At 27.6% G+C, this 17,415-nt stretch overlaps 1 protein-coding gene across 1 annotated transcript in view; it reads right to left on the bottom strand.

Annotated features, from left to right (window-relative positions):
• LOC101236894 (mucolipin-3) overlaps window positions 1–17,415 on the bottom strand; it is a 57,464-nt gene that overhangs the window by 1,974 nt on the left and 38,075 nt on the right. Inside the window, exon 12 of the mRNA XM_065792304.1 lies at window positions 11,422–11,595. Within this exon, the coding sequence (XP_065648376.1) occupies window positions 11,422–11,595 (174 nt within the window). The remainder of the gene's footprint in view (window positions 1–11,421; window positions 11,596–17,415) is intronic.

Below are 17,415 nucleotides of genomic sequence, written 5' to 3'. Positions count from 1 at the left end.
ATTTAGACAACATTCAGAAAAACCACACTTCTTACACTTCAGACAGTTAATCAATAGAAAAAACTCAGCAGTATTTTTTTACTTTAAAAAAATTTGACAAGCAAGAAATTTAAGAAAACAAAGTGGAACATCATCGAAACTTTCTCCAAAATCGTGTTAACTAAGCTAAGCTAAGAGGTAACTGCAGAGGTTGTTTAATTCTATCAATGGGATGAATATTCAATTTTTTTCCAGGAAAGAGTTTGTTTCAGCTAAAGTAGATGATATAAAGCAACACATCCAAAAAAAACTTTATTTAATCAATATGAAAGAACTTCATATTGAATCTAAAAGTAAAACATAATTATTTTAAAGTTAGATTTTCAAAATTTTGTGACTCAAAAGGTGCATTTCTGTGGGTGGTGCTTCTGGTCTGCATGCAGTTCATCAGTACCATTAAAACGCAAAGCTTTGTGTACAGAAAATTCCAGGAATAACTGATTACAAGAGCATATTGATATTAAAGGTTTAAAGTTAATTTTTATCAATGGCAAAAATCAAATTTCCAATGTACTTTAACACCAGCAACTTTACCTTAGATGAATTCATTGAAATGGTTTGTGAACAGTTAGATAATTTATGATAGCATTATTTTATATCAAAAAGTAAAGCCACCTACTTCCAACATATATTCCAACTTCTTGGCTTTGAATAAAACTATAGTTTTCTAATACAGGGTGCAATGCGAGGTTTTCACTGGAATAAAAGACAACTTTGCACCCCTTGGTTGTTTATTTTCAAAAAGATAAAAAACTTGATAGCCCAAGTATTGTGTTATATTAGATCATCTGAAACATGAAACAGATGCTGTTCATTGCTTTATCATTAATGTTATTGATAAACTTAAACAATTACAATTATTTGAACACATCTTTTTTAGTGATGGCTCATAATATAATTATGATTATATTATTCTTCTTCTACAACAGCTGAGACACAAAACCACCACAGTTTTATACCAATGTCACTTACCTCATTAAAAATAGGAAGATTTTCATTTGATGGTGTTCGCACCAATGTAGATATTTCTACCTGCAAAGTTATATATTAATGAAATTTTAAGTTTACACACCTGGAACATATGTGGACATGTAGGAATATTTCCTAAATAGTATTTAGGAAATATTCTTAGAATTTCAGAAGAGCATCAAAATCTTCATATTAAATTTATGAAAAAGTCTTCTTTATGTAGCAAATTCAGATAGCCATGCAGAGATGATCTTTGTTGGGTACCCTCTGATTCAAAAAAATCTTAAAATATTAGGTGTCATACATTTTGTATTTAAAACTTTTGTAAGTTTTGTTTATCACTTTGATTTACAAAATGCAAAACATTTTGTTTGATTTTCATTTTTTTAAAATTGCGTTATAAAGTGGAGGTTTTATAAAGTAGAGGTTTTAAGTTTTTATCTATTGGGGTTATAAAGTTATAAACATCAATATTTTATCATGGAAAAAAACACATTAACAACTCTAGTTTTATTATCTTTATAAGTGTTAACAAGCTAAGTAATATATAAAATATTTCAAATCTAGAAGATAATCCACTGTTATTAAAGGTGGTAACCCTCCTAACTTGATAAAAACTACAAACTTCACAAAGGTCAGACGTTAAAAATGTCAGCAACACAACTGAAAGCTAATTCAGTTGCTTATGTTTTAAGTAAAAATGAAGAAATTCAGTATAAGTTTCTTGCATTTAAAACAGCTATGACAAATGAAATTCATATACTTAAAGACAAAAACTCTAGTTTGTGTGAACAAATAGAGTATCTTAAAATTATTCAAGAAGCAAAAGTAAAATCTTTAGAGGAACAGCAAGCCAAGTATGTAAACATCATTTCATTACTTACTTCGGAACCTAACATTAGCAACAGCAACCCAACAAACTCCAGCTGGGCCTCAGTTGTTTCTGGAAGAGGCAAAGTAACTAGATCAAACACTCAATTAGAATTACTTGATGCAAATGCACATAAAGTCCAGGAAAGAGAAAGAAAACAAAAGCCTCTCTAAATTCTGCATCTAAATTAGTGGAAAATAAGTATTTCTCAGATCTTCTAATCACAGAAGACTTTAACCTTTACAGCACCACATAGTCTAATTACACTGTATACACCACAAACGTGCTAGCTGAGGACTTTTCCTCATCTCAACAAGATTTTAAAAACGGTAACTATTGATTAATAATATCAACTGGGTTTATTGTTTTAAAAATTTAAATATTGATAAATGTTATGAAATGTTACAACCTATCTATATTGAGGGATGTAATCTTTAAATACCAGAAATTAAATCACAATTTTTTCTGTTTTGCACAAAAGAAGTAATCTCTCTAATAAAAAATAAACTTTATTATAGAAGCAAAAACCGAAGCTGGTGTTCAGACTTTGAAAAATAAAAATATTGCTGCAAAAAAGTAAAAAAAACTCTTGTTCATTTTATTACTGAATATGAAAAATTGTATCAGAAAAAGCCAAGATAAATTCAAAAGTTATCTATCGACATATAAACATGAAACCTAAAGTTAAAAATTAAATAAGATCTATGAAAGAATCAAATGGCAACGATACGACTGATCAAAGCAATATAACTACAATCCTTAACAATTTCTTTTCTGTTTTTACTCCTTTAAGTTTAAGCCATTTGTTGCCAGCATTCAAGAAACTCACATTTTCTGGGATTAATGAGATGCCAGTCTTGAATAAATTTAATTAGAACTACATAAAATCACTACTATCAAAACACAACTTGCATAAACCAGCAGGCGTAGATGGCATTCACCCACACATCCTCAAGAAATGTTCTTCATCTCTGAACGTGCATATTACTTATATACTTATAAAATCTATTTCTGAAGGTCTAGTTCCAGCTGCATGGCTGGAAGCTAATATCACACCTCTTTACAAAAAAGGATCTAAACTTGATGCATCAAACTACAAACCATTTCTTTAACATATGTCTGCTGCCAACTCCTAGAGCGTATTGTAAAAGATTGTTGAACTGAGTCTCTATCTGTTAATAGCCTTTTATCTCAAAATCAGCACGGATTTGTTCCAAACAAATCATGCATTACCAATTTATTGAAAACTGTAGATCAGATCTCATATTCAATGGCAAGAGGCTTTAGTGTAGATGCTTTATATCTAGATAATGAAAAAGCATTTGACACACCTACTTATGATCTTATGCTCCACAAACTCTCTGGTTATGGTGTCTCTTATATGCTACTTAATAGGATAAAGTCTTTTCTTTCACACAATGAGTTGTTATAAGTTCTGCTAATTCAGATTGGTTACCAGTCATTAGTGGTGTCCCACAAGGGTCTTTTCTAGGACCTCTTCTATTTATCTTATACATCAATGAGATTACAGACCCCAGATGGCCCAGTTATGCTCCAGAACAATATAAATCAAATCACATCTTGGAGTACAACCTGGCGCTTACGTCTTAACTACAAGAAGTGCCTTATCCTACATTTCAACAAAAGCAAAAATTCATAACCACCAATACTATATTTTAACTCCACAAGGGATGCAGCTTTTCGATTCCTTTTACAATGAAAGAGATTTTGGCATTTGCATTTCACACAACCTCAAATAGAACATCCATATCAAAATAATATCATCAAAAGTTAATTTTATTTTTGGTCAACTAAAGAAAGCTTTTATCTATAAAAATACATATCTGGAAGAGATTTTACACATCACTGGTCAGACCTCATCTAGAGTATTCTGCTCCTGTATGGAATTCTCTTTCTGCACACAGCATTAAAAAACTTGAAAAAGTTCAAAACTGTGCCAGCAAAGAAATTCCGCTTCTTAAAAGGTTGCAACTTCTTTAAAGCGAAAGTGAGAAAAAACAAAAAACATATCTACTTTATGCTAAATTTAGCACTTTTATTTAGTTTAATGTAATATTTTCTTGCTGCGACTTATCATTATAGTTATTATTTTATAACAAATAACATTATTTAATTCAATGCAATTATTTATTTTGTTAATTTCCAAGTTTTAAAAAGAAAAACAAACCTTTAATTTGTTTTTATGGAAAACTTACATGACTTTTAGAGACTTCATTCATAATCTTTTGGGATTATAAATGAAGAGGAGATAAAACGGCATAGTCACATTTAAAAAGTTTTGAAAAAGTATATATTGATCATTTATAAAAGTGTCTGTACAAAGTTAGGGAAAAAAATTATTTTATAAAAAATAAAAAAAATTTATTAAAAAGTAAACTTTAGATAAGTTATTTAAGAAACTAGTTGAGATCGGACCCGTAAAAATATTACTTTTTGTAAGTCTATTCCAAACCAAACTTTATTATACTTTATTTTCTTTTCCATACTTTCTTTTAACTTTTCTATGCTTTCAATTCCTTATATATCCTAGCTTTCCAGATCTGTAAAACACAGGTTTTTACCATACCTACCATTTCTATAAATATCTATTTCACACTGATTATTTATATACCTATTCCTAATTTACTTCAATATTTTTTAGTAAAACAATTTATTCTGAAAAAAACATTCAAGAGCAAAAAACTTAACATGTGCACCTTTTCCACATACGTAGAGCTTATAAGAGACTTATAATTAGTTTTGTTTTTCTGCGAAATGCATTTCATTGATAGCTTAGTGGTTAAGTGCGCTGTCATCAGTTTTGTTTTGGGGGGGTTTAAGAGCTTTGGGGGGTTTAAGACTATTATAAACGATTATTCCATATAATGCCTGCAAATTCAACATATGCTTACAGACCTTTGTACATAACGCTATACAAATGGAACTAAGAAGATCTTAGACCACTAAAATGTAGTTATAAAAAAAAAATTTCATTCTTATGATTATGATTAAAAACCAAAGAATAATAGTCTCAGCTATTAAATGCTAATCCCAAAAAAATTTGCGTTTTGACATCAGTTTGTGACAAAATAAACCTTTATGAGTCAAGTTTCCTTTTGCATTTATCTTTTTTTTTATTTTATTTTTTGATTAATTTTAATTATGTTGCATATAATTGCATAAAAGTATATAAAATTGGTACAGATATTATTTCACGAATAAGAGAGTGAATTTATTGCAATAGTAATAAGTAAATAGTTTTTGTCTATTATTAGAATATATCCCATAAAAATATACTCTATATATCTTTAATGGGAGTTTTTTAAAAAAAATTTAATAAAATCTTATTTTTAGTTTGTTTTTCTAGTTTTTTGCCACAAAGTGACATCACATACGCAAAAAAATTGTGGTTTCAATGATTTACAAAGAAGCTTTGTCTATAATTTTTAATGGTCTAAAAAGCAGATGGCGTAACTTTAGCAATCAGAAAATATCAAGAGAGGGGCAAATCTAAAATTGAAGTTTCAAACTTTCCACTTAAATGAGACAATATGTTTTATGTTTTTTCAATCTTGTCAAGTTTTTTAAATATAATAACATACCTACAAAAAATCAAAACAAAACAGTTTGAGCAAAAAAGACTTGTCATTATTAGAAAAGTTTTTTTACATTACATACGATCCTGAATAAAATGTTATATAAGTGGATTTTTTATATTTCAAATATCATATTTTTTTTATATATATTGTTTTTATAGGGATGGTTAAGTGCCAAACCTGCCTATACAACAAAGTTTTAAAAAAATAAGTTTTATTTTAAAAAACAATTTATATAATGCTTCTTTGCAAACACCAATATACTATACTTAAAATTTTTAAGTGCACTGAACTGCAATTACTTTTAATTTTTTTGGTTTAGTTGGTTTTGTTAAGAACTTTTAAATTTTGCTTCTAACTATCTCATTTCAACATATTCGTTGAATCATCCATACTGCAACTGTGTTTTAAAACACCTAAAGGTAAGAAGAAAAAATTTTAATTTTTTTTTACAAAATAAGCTAGTTTCGTTGTTTAAAAACGTTATTGAATACATATTTTCAAAGAGTTCTGAAAAAGTCATAAAAATTATTTCTTTCAAAAAACGTAATAAGCATATTAACGTTTTGAATAACAGCTGCAGCTTATATTTATAGTAAAAAAATAAATGTAGCAAAAAAACTTTTAATTGTCAAAAGAAAGTTATAAAGTTTTTTCTAGCTACGTTTTTTTTTTTTTTGCCTTCACAGCAGCACATACTGGAGTAGCAGGACTGTCTTATTGAGTTTTTTCTTTATTAAGTTTCAGACAATTTTTTTACAGACTACCCGTAGCTTATTAGTACTAATTACCTGAGCACATTATTAACAAAAGTATCTCAATCATGACACATTTTCTACAAATTTTTTCTCTTGGTGTTTTGATGTTTTTAGAATTTTTAGCTTTTTAAAAAATCTTTTTATTTCCTAAAGTGTATAATATTGTTACATATGATTGTATATTATCTTTATAAAACTTCAAAAGTATTTTGTATTTTAAAATAATCAAAAAAAATTAAAAAAAAAAAAAGTCAACAGTGGTAGGACTCGAACCACTGCTTATTTGTTCAGAAGCTTTGCGCGCTATCCACTCGGCCACGCTAGCATGTTGATAAGCAAAAATTTTTTAAACTATATAATGATTTTTTTCATGGAAATAAATGCTATAGATCAAAATTAAGGAGAGCTTGACAAAATGCAATTTTCAAGTGAAAGTCAAACTGTAAAACTTGATAAATGTTTCAGTATGTTTTAACATTACTAAATTTGAATTTTTTTACACTTCTTTGTTTTATATAAAGACTTTTATAAATGATGAATATATACTTTCTCATAACATTTTAAATGTAACCATTTCCTCCCAGCTACTCTTCAAATTTTTATTAACACTCTACAATTACTGCTTTTACAAATTTGAAGAAAAAAAAAGTGCGATCTAGTTAACAGAAGCTTTGGATCAGGGACCAATTTTAAAAAACATTGATCCAGCTTATTTTGATGACATATAACTTTTAAATGCAGCTTGCCTATTATCAATCAACTTTTTTTTTTTTTTTGATTTACCCACCAAATGTAGATCAGCAGGCAATTTAGTTTAATTTTTAATTAGTTTTTAAGATTAAGCCTTTTGAAATCACAAAAAACTTCAAAACAAAAAAATCAACATTAGCCCGCCATGGAAAAAGCTAAGATGCCAAACTTTTTTTTTTTTAATTTATCTATAGTAGATATGCTGTCTTAAAATAATTAAAGTATAAAATCAACTTGATCAAAATTTATTAGCTAAAAAAAAACCTTTTTGCTTGTAGAGTGAAATTTCATGAAAAATATTAAATATTGATCTGAAATTTTCAAATCAGGCTTTTCTCATATATATCTAAAAAGTTGAAATATTTTAGCAAAATCTGAGATGGTCCATGAAAAACTTCATAAAAATTTACTCTATTTGGCATGGAATGACCCTATAGACATGCATATATATATATATATATATATATATATATATATATATATATATATATATATATATTTGTATGTGTGTATGTATGTATGTAAGTATGTATGTATGGATGGATGCATGGATGTATGTATGTAAGTATGTATGCATGGATGTATCTATGTATGTATGTAGGTATTTATGGAGTTATGTATGCATGTATGTATGTATGTATGTATGTATATGTATATATATATATATATGCATATATACATATATATATATATATATATATATATATATATATATATACACAGTGCTGGCAAAAAGTCTTGCAACAAGGCACAATTTTACACAAATCAATGTTTCCACGCCAGTAGGCTCAGTGCTATTATCTTATATTTTTATCTTTAGGTATAAATATATTTATAAAGACAATTTTGTAGCTTAAACAGTTAATTCAGTGAAAATCATGGCTAAGATTCGGCTGCTTAGTAAAGAAGAAAAAGCATGCATTCAACGTCTTGCTAAAAGTGGTATGTCTCATGCAGACATTGCAACAATTTACATGATTGAACGCACTACAATTTGGCGTGTTGTAAAGCAGGTTATCCCCCTGTCTCCTAAAAAGAGGTCTGGACGTTCTAGAGTCACTTCACAGCGTACTGACCTCAGGATGGTAACAATGGTCAAGATGAATCCTTCAATAACCTCTGGTGACCTACAGAACAGCATACCAACACTTTCTAATGTCTCAAAGCGCACAATCTGTCACAGACTTTCTGCGGAATTAAACTTACCTGCACGAAGGCCATTTAAGAAGCCATTAGTAACTGAAAAGATGAGAAAAAAGCGCATTGAGTTCTACAAGAAGCATCAAGATTGGATAGAAGAGCAGTGGACACAGGTGATGTTCAGTGATGAGTCTATGTTTCATCAGTTCTCTGTTAGGCTTTTTGTTTGTCGACCTACTAGTTCTAATCCTACCAATCCTAAACACACATACAAAACTGTGAAGCATTCACCTTTTGTAATGGTGTGGGGTTGTTTTTCTACTCATGGCCTCGGAGATTTATACTTTTTGTCCAAAGGAGAAACTATGAATGCAAAAAAGTACCTCAACGTTTTGGATGAATCTCTAATCAATTTCATGATTATTCATCAGTGCACAATTTTTCAACATGATTCAGCACCATGCCACACTGCGAAGTCTGTGAAGCAGTGGCTTGGATCAAAAAACATACAGTTGCTTGATTGGCCTGGAAATTCTCCAGATCTCAACCCAATTGAAAATCTTTGGATGTTAATCAAGAAGCGTGTATCTGCTAAGAACTGCAGTTCATTAGATGGTTTAAAAAATGCTATTCGTCAGGTATAGTGTACAGAAATTACATCAGGACTATGTGAAAATCTTGCCAAATCCATGTCCAAACGAATTTGTGCTGTGTTAAAAAACAAAGGATATCCTACCAAATATTAATAGTACATCTGTTTAAAATGATTATACAATGTAATAAAAATAATTGAACTTGTTTTTGGTGAAAATATAATATTTTTGAAAGTATTATTGTTTTTGGAAGTAATTATGAAAAGTAATTATGATGTTGCAAGACTTTTTGCATTTGTGTACACATTGCAAACATTGATTTGTGTAAAATTGTGCCTTGTTGCAAGACTTTTTGCCAGCACTATGTGTATACATATATATATATATATATATATATATATATATATATATATATATATATATATATATATATATATATATATATATATATATATATTTAAACAATTTTAAAATGTATTCTACAAAGTAGAGTGCTCAATGTTCTTAAAAGAACAGTGGAATTATAAATTAGTAGAAAACCACTTAACAAAATTTTTTTTCATTTAACACTGTGTTTTATCAATAAAGAGTCATCAGAAATCTTCTGATAAGTCTTTATGAAGCACAATGTTAAATGAGAAAAATTTTTGTTAAGTGATTTTCTACTAATTTATATATATATATATATATATATATATATATATATATATATATATATATATATATATATATATATATATATATATATATATATATATATATATATATACATATATATATATATACATACATATATATGTATATATATAATTTAATAATTTACAAAAAAAATTAGCAATTTCAAAGTACTCAAAATAGGTATAAAAAAAACGCAGCACTGTGATGCAAAAATTGATGACATTGTTGGAATGTAACTCGATATAAGACAAAGCAAAAGCTCCTAATTTACAACCTTGTCTTTGTCAACCAAAGTCTTTTACTGTACCATGTATAACATGCTCTAAAAATTTTTATTCTCATAGTTTTTTCCCCCACACTTTGCTATAAGAAAACATTTTTTGCTTTTTGTGTTAAAATGCATTAAATCAAAAACAAATTCATTATGTAAAAACGTTAAAAGTCCTCCATCATAATTAAAAGTTTATGTAACAAATTAGAGTTCTGATGTTATAGTAAAATAATAACAGATTTTGATGTGATGCTAAAATAATATCAGATTTTTTATCAACAAAAATCTACTTATGCTGTTTTCAAATTTCCAAAAAAAAATTTAATAAAAAATTGAATTTTCAAAAACCTGAATAAGCACAAGTTGGCATAAGTGCAAACTAGCATACTTGCACCAAACAATTTTAACTTTTTTAAAATAAATAAATATTAAAAAATGAAATTACAGCTTACCCAACCAAAAACCAATAGGATGTATGTAAATTTTGGTGAGAGTGTCCTTACTTAGTGTACTAGTTAACTATTGTTGTATGCCCTTTACTTTTTTATAAAATTGCATAATTCACACTTATGCCAGTGATTAAGAATTCTCATGGTGCATTTATGCCAGTTTCTAACAAAATAACATTTGTTTAAACCAACTTGCACTTGTGCAAATTTACACTATGCCTAGTTTTGGCAACAGGTATAAAAAAGCGAGAAAAAAAAAGTTCATCAAAAGCTTATAAAAAAAGATTTTGCAATTTTAGTATTTTTGTCAATATCATTTAAATTTTTTATAAAAGTTCAGTACTATAAAAATTTTAAAAAAGACCAGAAAGATTAAAAAAAATAGTTCTGGAAAATCATATACATAAAATTGTTCTAAACTTTTGCACATGCAACAAAATCTTGATTGCTACTGCAATCTGTAATACTATAATCTATAAAAATTGTAATCTGTAATACTGTAATCTGTGGTACTGTAATCTGTAATATTGTCGTACTGTAATACTGTAATAGTCCGTAACTGTTTTGTACTGTAAATCTTTATTTGGTTAAACCCACAGCTTCCATTAATGAATATGAACATGCTTGATCATATATTCATCTAGTTAAAAATTCACATTTATAAATTATATTTTCAACCAATCAAGTAATGATATTACAATAAATCAATGAGTGCTTTTCCTCATTCTTCATTTAATAAATTTCATTGTTGTAGATTTAAAGAAAGATGAAACTGCTTTTTAATATTGAATTTTAATTTAAACTGATTTGTAGAAAATTACATTCTTTTAGTTCAAACTTGTACAGGACAAGTTTGAACTAAAAGAATGTAATTTGAAAATTTCAAATTTCCAATACAGAAACAGTACTGAATCATCTTAGTTTTACTGAAATAAAACTTTTACTAAGAGTTTGTACCTTAATTTAATTTGAGTACCTTTATTGTGAGAGTAAAAAAAAAATTGAGACAGAATTTTTAAGATTAGTAACTTAAGTACTGAAACAAAGAAAATTGAAGATAGAAAAATGCTAAAACAGCTATAACTTTTTCTAATGTCATGAATTTTAAATGTTTTAAAAACTTAAAAAATCATGTCCATATAAAAAATTTAAATGTTAGTACAAAAATATTTTGACCATATTGGTATTCAAAGCTTACAGTAATTATGTTATATATAACATAATAGTTATATATAACATAATTATAATAGTTATAACATTGCTACATTTATATTAACTCAGAATTAATAATAGAAAAAAGAACTTACAGCTGATGAGCATGGCGTCAAATCATCATGTACAATATTAGAACCATTTCTGTTTTCACTATCTACCCTATTATGAAGCTTGCATAAACTTCTAAACTGCTGCTGCTCTTCCTCTATATGCTCATTGCCTTCCATGAAGAGTTCAATACGACTTTTAGGCGCATATCCAAAATCCTAAAAATTTTGTTGCTGTCAGCAATCTAAGCATTTTAAGTTTCACCAAAAATTATTTATTTCTGAAAAAGATGATGTTTTTTAGAAGAGCAAGAAAAAAAAAACTTTTTAATTCAGAACTTAATGCCAACAAAAAATTATGTTTTCGTTAACAACAGACCTAATGATTATATAAGGTAAAAACTTTTAAAGAAAAAAAAAAGATGAAAAATAAAAAGCAAGATTAAATAAAAATAAAACAAACTAAAAAATTATGGAATTAGCATTGCATTGTTTATGGGAATTGTCATCACCCAGACAATAATCCTAGAGCCACTAAATAATTTATTTTTGTTTGCCCTATGGTGAATGGTGTACTATACAAAAATAATTTTTGTGAAGAAGAACAATGAGTAATGACTTGTTTAAGCAGCAACCATGAAAGTATTCATCTTTTAAATCTTATGACTGCATTGTTTCTGTCATCAAAGAGAAACAGGTTAATTTTTTGTTAAACATATAAATCTCACTGGCATCCATTGCAAAATTCTCAATGAAACTCTTCTATAATTAGTGGTACTGACAAATTGTAAGTGATTAACTGAATTTCGTTTACATGATTGCTGAAAAATGGCCATTATTGTTTTAATTTTAAAAAACTCTGTAAATCGCATAGACCCCCTCTAACTATTGTCCTATCAGTCTTCTCACTACTATTAGCAGAGAATTTAAATCTTCAATTAAAAACCTAGAATATTGAGTCTAACTACTTACTCTCATTTCATTCAATAGAGATTTTGAATTTCTCATTTACTGTTAACAAAAAAGTTCTATTCTTTTCAAATCTGCATACTGGTCTTCTATATATATATCTTTATGATAATGTGTATATCTGAAAGTTTTTGTATGAATTCAGGTGGATAAAAAATCTTGGCAAATGCATATAAATATATGCAATATATGTATGTCTTTATAACTCGAACTTTCAAAGGACAAAGAAAATGATTTAGTTAAATGATTTTCATTAAATGATTTTAGTTATTAAAATAACTTATTGGATAATAATAAGAAGAAAAAGTTCAATCAGGATTTGAAAGTACTTTGAGTTACTGAAAGTTCGAGTTATTGAGAGTTTACTGTATGTGTGTGTGCATGTGTGTATGTATATATATATATATATATATATATATATATATATATATATATATATATATATATATATATATGTGTGTGCGTGTGTGTATGTATATATATATATATATATATATATATATATATATATATATATATATATATATATATATTAAAAATAATGATAACAGATTTCAATTCTCCACAAGGTCACTTTTGTTCTTTGTTATGATTTTAACAGCTGTGCAAAATTTTAATGAAAAAAATATTTAGAGGTCAACCCATTTGACATTTTTTAGGTTTTCTCAAATAAAATAGTTATTGTCAAATGTTGATTATGATTTCAAACTTAAAATGAAAATTATAAATTAAATTAAAATTTAGAAATTCAGTTAAAGTTGTAATTTTAAGTGAAAATTACAATCTAATTTAAAATTTAGTTTTAGAATTTGACAGTTTTTATTTAGTTTTATATAAAGTTTTTATAAAAATTGTTATGCAGTGGATAATCTATGACATAAGCAATTTCTTTGATGGCATTAGGAAATTCTTGCAATGGTTTACAACCAATCGATGAAACCAAAACCCTTCTGTTTCTTGTTCTTTGTCACTTTGTCAGGGAATCAGTTTCAAAAAGACTGATTCTTTTTTCAGCTACATCAACTGCTATGTAAGTAGCCAGTTCATATAACTTCTTGAAGACTGGATCAGATGTCTATTGTTCTGGTAGTTTCTAAAGGAATGTCTAAGACCTATCTTTATCTTTTTCCATGAGGATATCAAAGAAATATGTTGTCCTTTTGTTTACCAGATCCTCCAATACCAACTGTCTGTCGATGCCAGTCAATGTAGTTTTGTACCATCTTTTCTTTGATTGATGCTCAAACTCTGTCATCTAAAAATGCCATGCCAACCAGATGTTCAGAGAGAAACCAGAGGTGCATTGAAAATGCTTGATGTGTCTTACTGGCAACAGTGTTTAGATGCAAGCCAGGATACCAACACAGCATCAAATCTGAAGACCAATTCGAACCTATTCTTGTTGGAATAGGTCTTCAGATTTGACAAAAAATTTGATGTCATTGAAGGGGATAAATATCTAAGTGGTGCTTCATTCCATTTTATGACAAAAGCAAGACTGAAAAACAGAGTCAAACCTGTGATATTCTTAGATTCATGAGCAGTCAACTTAAACTGATTCTTAAAAAGAAAGATTTTCAGTGCGTAAATGGGTTATGCTATCCATTTTGCAAGATGTGTTGGACCAAAATTTCTTGCTGTCTCTATACACTAAGAAACCAGAAGGCAAAAAAAGAAGAACGTAAAAATTCCTGATAATCGTCCCTTGCCTGCTGTGTTTCAAGAACAACTGGTAAATAAAAAAAGCGTTTTCTGTTGCATGTTTTTAATATAGGATCCTGCTCATCACATCAAATTCATCAATTGCTGTATAATAAGCATCTTGTTTCATTGTTTCTAAAAGCACTTGTTAGTATAATTAATGGACCTTCAGTTGGACCAAACACTGACATGAAAACATTTGAATGGACAACTTTAATGACATGATAACAGCATGCAATCCAGACAACTTCAGTTCCCGGAGCTTGTTAAGTTCTATCACATGCACCATTATGAAGTCCTGTATTGTTAGCTGTTGTGTTGAATACAAGGCATTTGATCTATGAACACAAATTTCGACTCTCAATTACTTCAATGTTTCTCTATCTATTTTTTGAAAAGCTAACAGTTTTTCCTGGCCATTCCCAGTAAGGATAACAGCAATAATGATAATTCCTAATCTTCTTTGTACTGTATTTCTGTCATCACGTCTATTGTCACAATATCAAATAATTCTTCAAGGTCACCATTAAACATGTCTTCTTTCATCCTGTTGCTATCGTGTTGTTGTGTTCTGTGTACCTTTAAAGTCAGATAGTTCTGATGCAGGTTTGACAGTTTTCTGACACATTAGTCAACCCGCTGTGTTGGTATCCTGGCTCACATCTAAACACAAATAACTGGATCACAAGACAATTTATAACTATCAGGAAGGGTTCCTCCTTCACTTAAATAAAGAAACTGGAGCAACTAAAGTACATCCAGCATAGGTGGTAATCTTGCTGTAGATACCTAAGAAATTGGCTTTCCAATAAGCCAGTGCTCTGGAGTGAATCTTAATCTAGATGATGCCATTTTATAGCTTCGTTTGATAGTTTATTTACTTACACTTATTTACTACTTAAACAGTTCAAAAGTTCAATTTTAGTTTAATGTCAAATCAATATTAGCTCAACAACAGAAACACCTGTAAAAAAAAACATTTTTTGCGTCCTGCCAAAGTGGGACAAAAATCGCAAGCGGGAACGCCAGACAAGTAATTTTGATAACAGGTTAACCTGTAAATGTTGCTCAATCAGTTTGAAATTTTGCAAATTTGGACCACCCTAATATATATATATATATATATATATATATATATATATATATATATATATATATATATATATATATATATATATATATATATATATATATATATATATATATATATATATATATATATATATATATATATATATATACATATATATATATATATATATATATATATATATATATATATATATATATATATATATATATATATATATAGATCTATAGTTTGTTGTCTTTGGGAAGAGCGGAAGGAAAAAAGTGATTCTTACGCCAACACATACGTCACTTTTAATTACTTTTGACTTTCGTCCAACATTTGCGTGTTGGACGAAAGTAAAAACCATTAATTTAATTACAAATAAATCATTTTTTAAAAAAACCACAAAAACGCAAATTTAATTGACCAGAATGTTTTAAAAACATTCTGAATGCTTTTAACAATATAAACAATGTTTTTATTTTTATTTTTTTTTAATAAAATGTTTTTATTTTTAATTTTTTTAATAAAATGTTTTTATTTTTATTTTTTTTTACTGTAAATCATGCGCGGAGTGTTGCTACATCGTCTATCTTATAGCCTGACTCGCAAGGGAGTGCTGCTACATCGACTGACAAATAGCCTGACTCGCAAGGGAGTGCTGCTACATCGACTGACAAATAGCCTGACCCGCAAGGGAGTGCTGCTACATCTACTATCTTTTAGCCTGACCCGCAAGGGAGTGTTGCTACATCGACTGAGGGTTTGGTTGGGGCAGGCAGTCTATCAATTAATAAAAAAAAAATTCCGGTCTTGCATTTTAATTTTTACTTTTTGTCAACAAAATATGGAAAAAACTTTCGGACAACATCTACGGTTTGTATATTAGGGTGGTGCTAAAAACAACTTTTTTTGAAAATGTCAGCTGACAACCCCTAAATGTGTTTTATATAATAAAATAATACTGGATTTAAAAATTTTTTGAATAAAAAATATTTTTACGGGTGCCACAAGGCCCTAATACATCAAACAGGTCCCTAATAATATAAAAAAAAAAGTTTTTCAAAAGTATGTCATGTTGGGTCTCAAACGAAGCAAAATCATATACAAATTTCAAAAATAATATTCATTTTATAGAAAAACATAGATAAAAAAAAATTATAATCAAAAAATATTGTTAAATTCCCTATTTTTCATTTTTAGTTAAAAAACGTAACTTCTTGTTTACTAAAATCTAAAATAAAAATTTAATTATAAAATAATTCATATTTTTGAAATTTTTATATATTTTTGCATCATTTGAGACCCAACATGACATACTTTTGAAAAACTTTTTTTTTTATATTATTAGGGACCTGTTTGATGTATAAGGGCCTTGTGGCACTCGTAAAAATATTTTTTATTCAAAAATTTTTTAAATCCAGTATTATTTTATTATATAAAACACATTTAGGGGTTGTCAGCTGACATTTTCAAAAAAAGTTGTTTTTACCACCACCCTATTGTATATATATATATATATATATATATATATATATATATATATATATATATATATATATATATATATATATATATATATATATATATATATATATATATATATATATATATATATATATATATATATATATATATATATATATATATATATATATATATATATATATATGTTTATATATATATATATAAACAATATATATATATATATATATACCTTGGCCCTCACAAGAGGGGGGATGGCGGTACTGTAAAACTGGGGCCCGGTGGTAGTAACCGAAAAAATAGCAAATAAATTATCAAAAATAAATGTGAAAAGAAAAACTTTTGAACTAAAAACATTGTTCAAAATTAAAAAGTAGAAAAAAAACAGACATTTCAACAATTCAGGTAACCTACTTGTTTTTTTACTTATTTCATATATATATTGCCGTTTTTTTATGCTGATTTCTTTGAATGATTCCTGAAGCTAAACTCATCTTCATTATGAAATATAAGTTATTAGTTGTTAATGTTAGCATTTTGGTCTTAAAACTATTGAGTTCCATTGTGTAAACGAATTCCACCATTTTTCTCATAAAATAGTTTTTTCTTCATTAATGGATTGGTTAGCACAGTTTGGTCTATAATCTTTCAAGTTAATCATTTTACATTAGTTGAACTTTGTTATCAAATCAATAAACTAAAAATGGAAAATAATTTATTCTGAAATTGTTTGAGTTCAGACATATGTCATTTGAAAATAATATGATTGTGATGTTCCAAAACTAAACTTTTAATTCCTTAAAAGATACATT

This window comes from Hydra vulgaris, chromosome 03 (assembly GCF_038396675.1).
Source record: "Hydra vulgaris chromosome 03, alternate assembly HydraT2T_AEP".
NCBI classification, from domain to species: domain Eukaryota; kingdom Metazoa; phylum Cnidaria; class Hydrozoa; order Anthoathecata; family Hydridae; genus Hydra; species Hydra vulgaris.
Note: the sequence above shows the minus strand (reverse complement) of the source record. Positions and strands in the feature narration are given on the sequence as shown.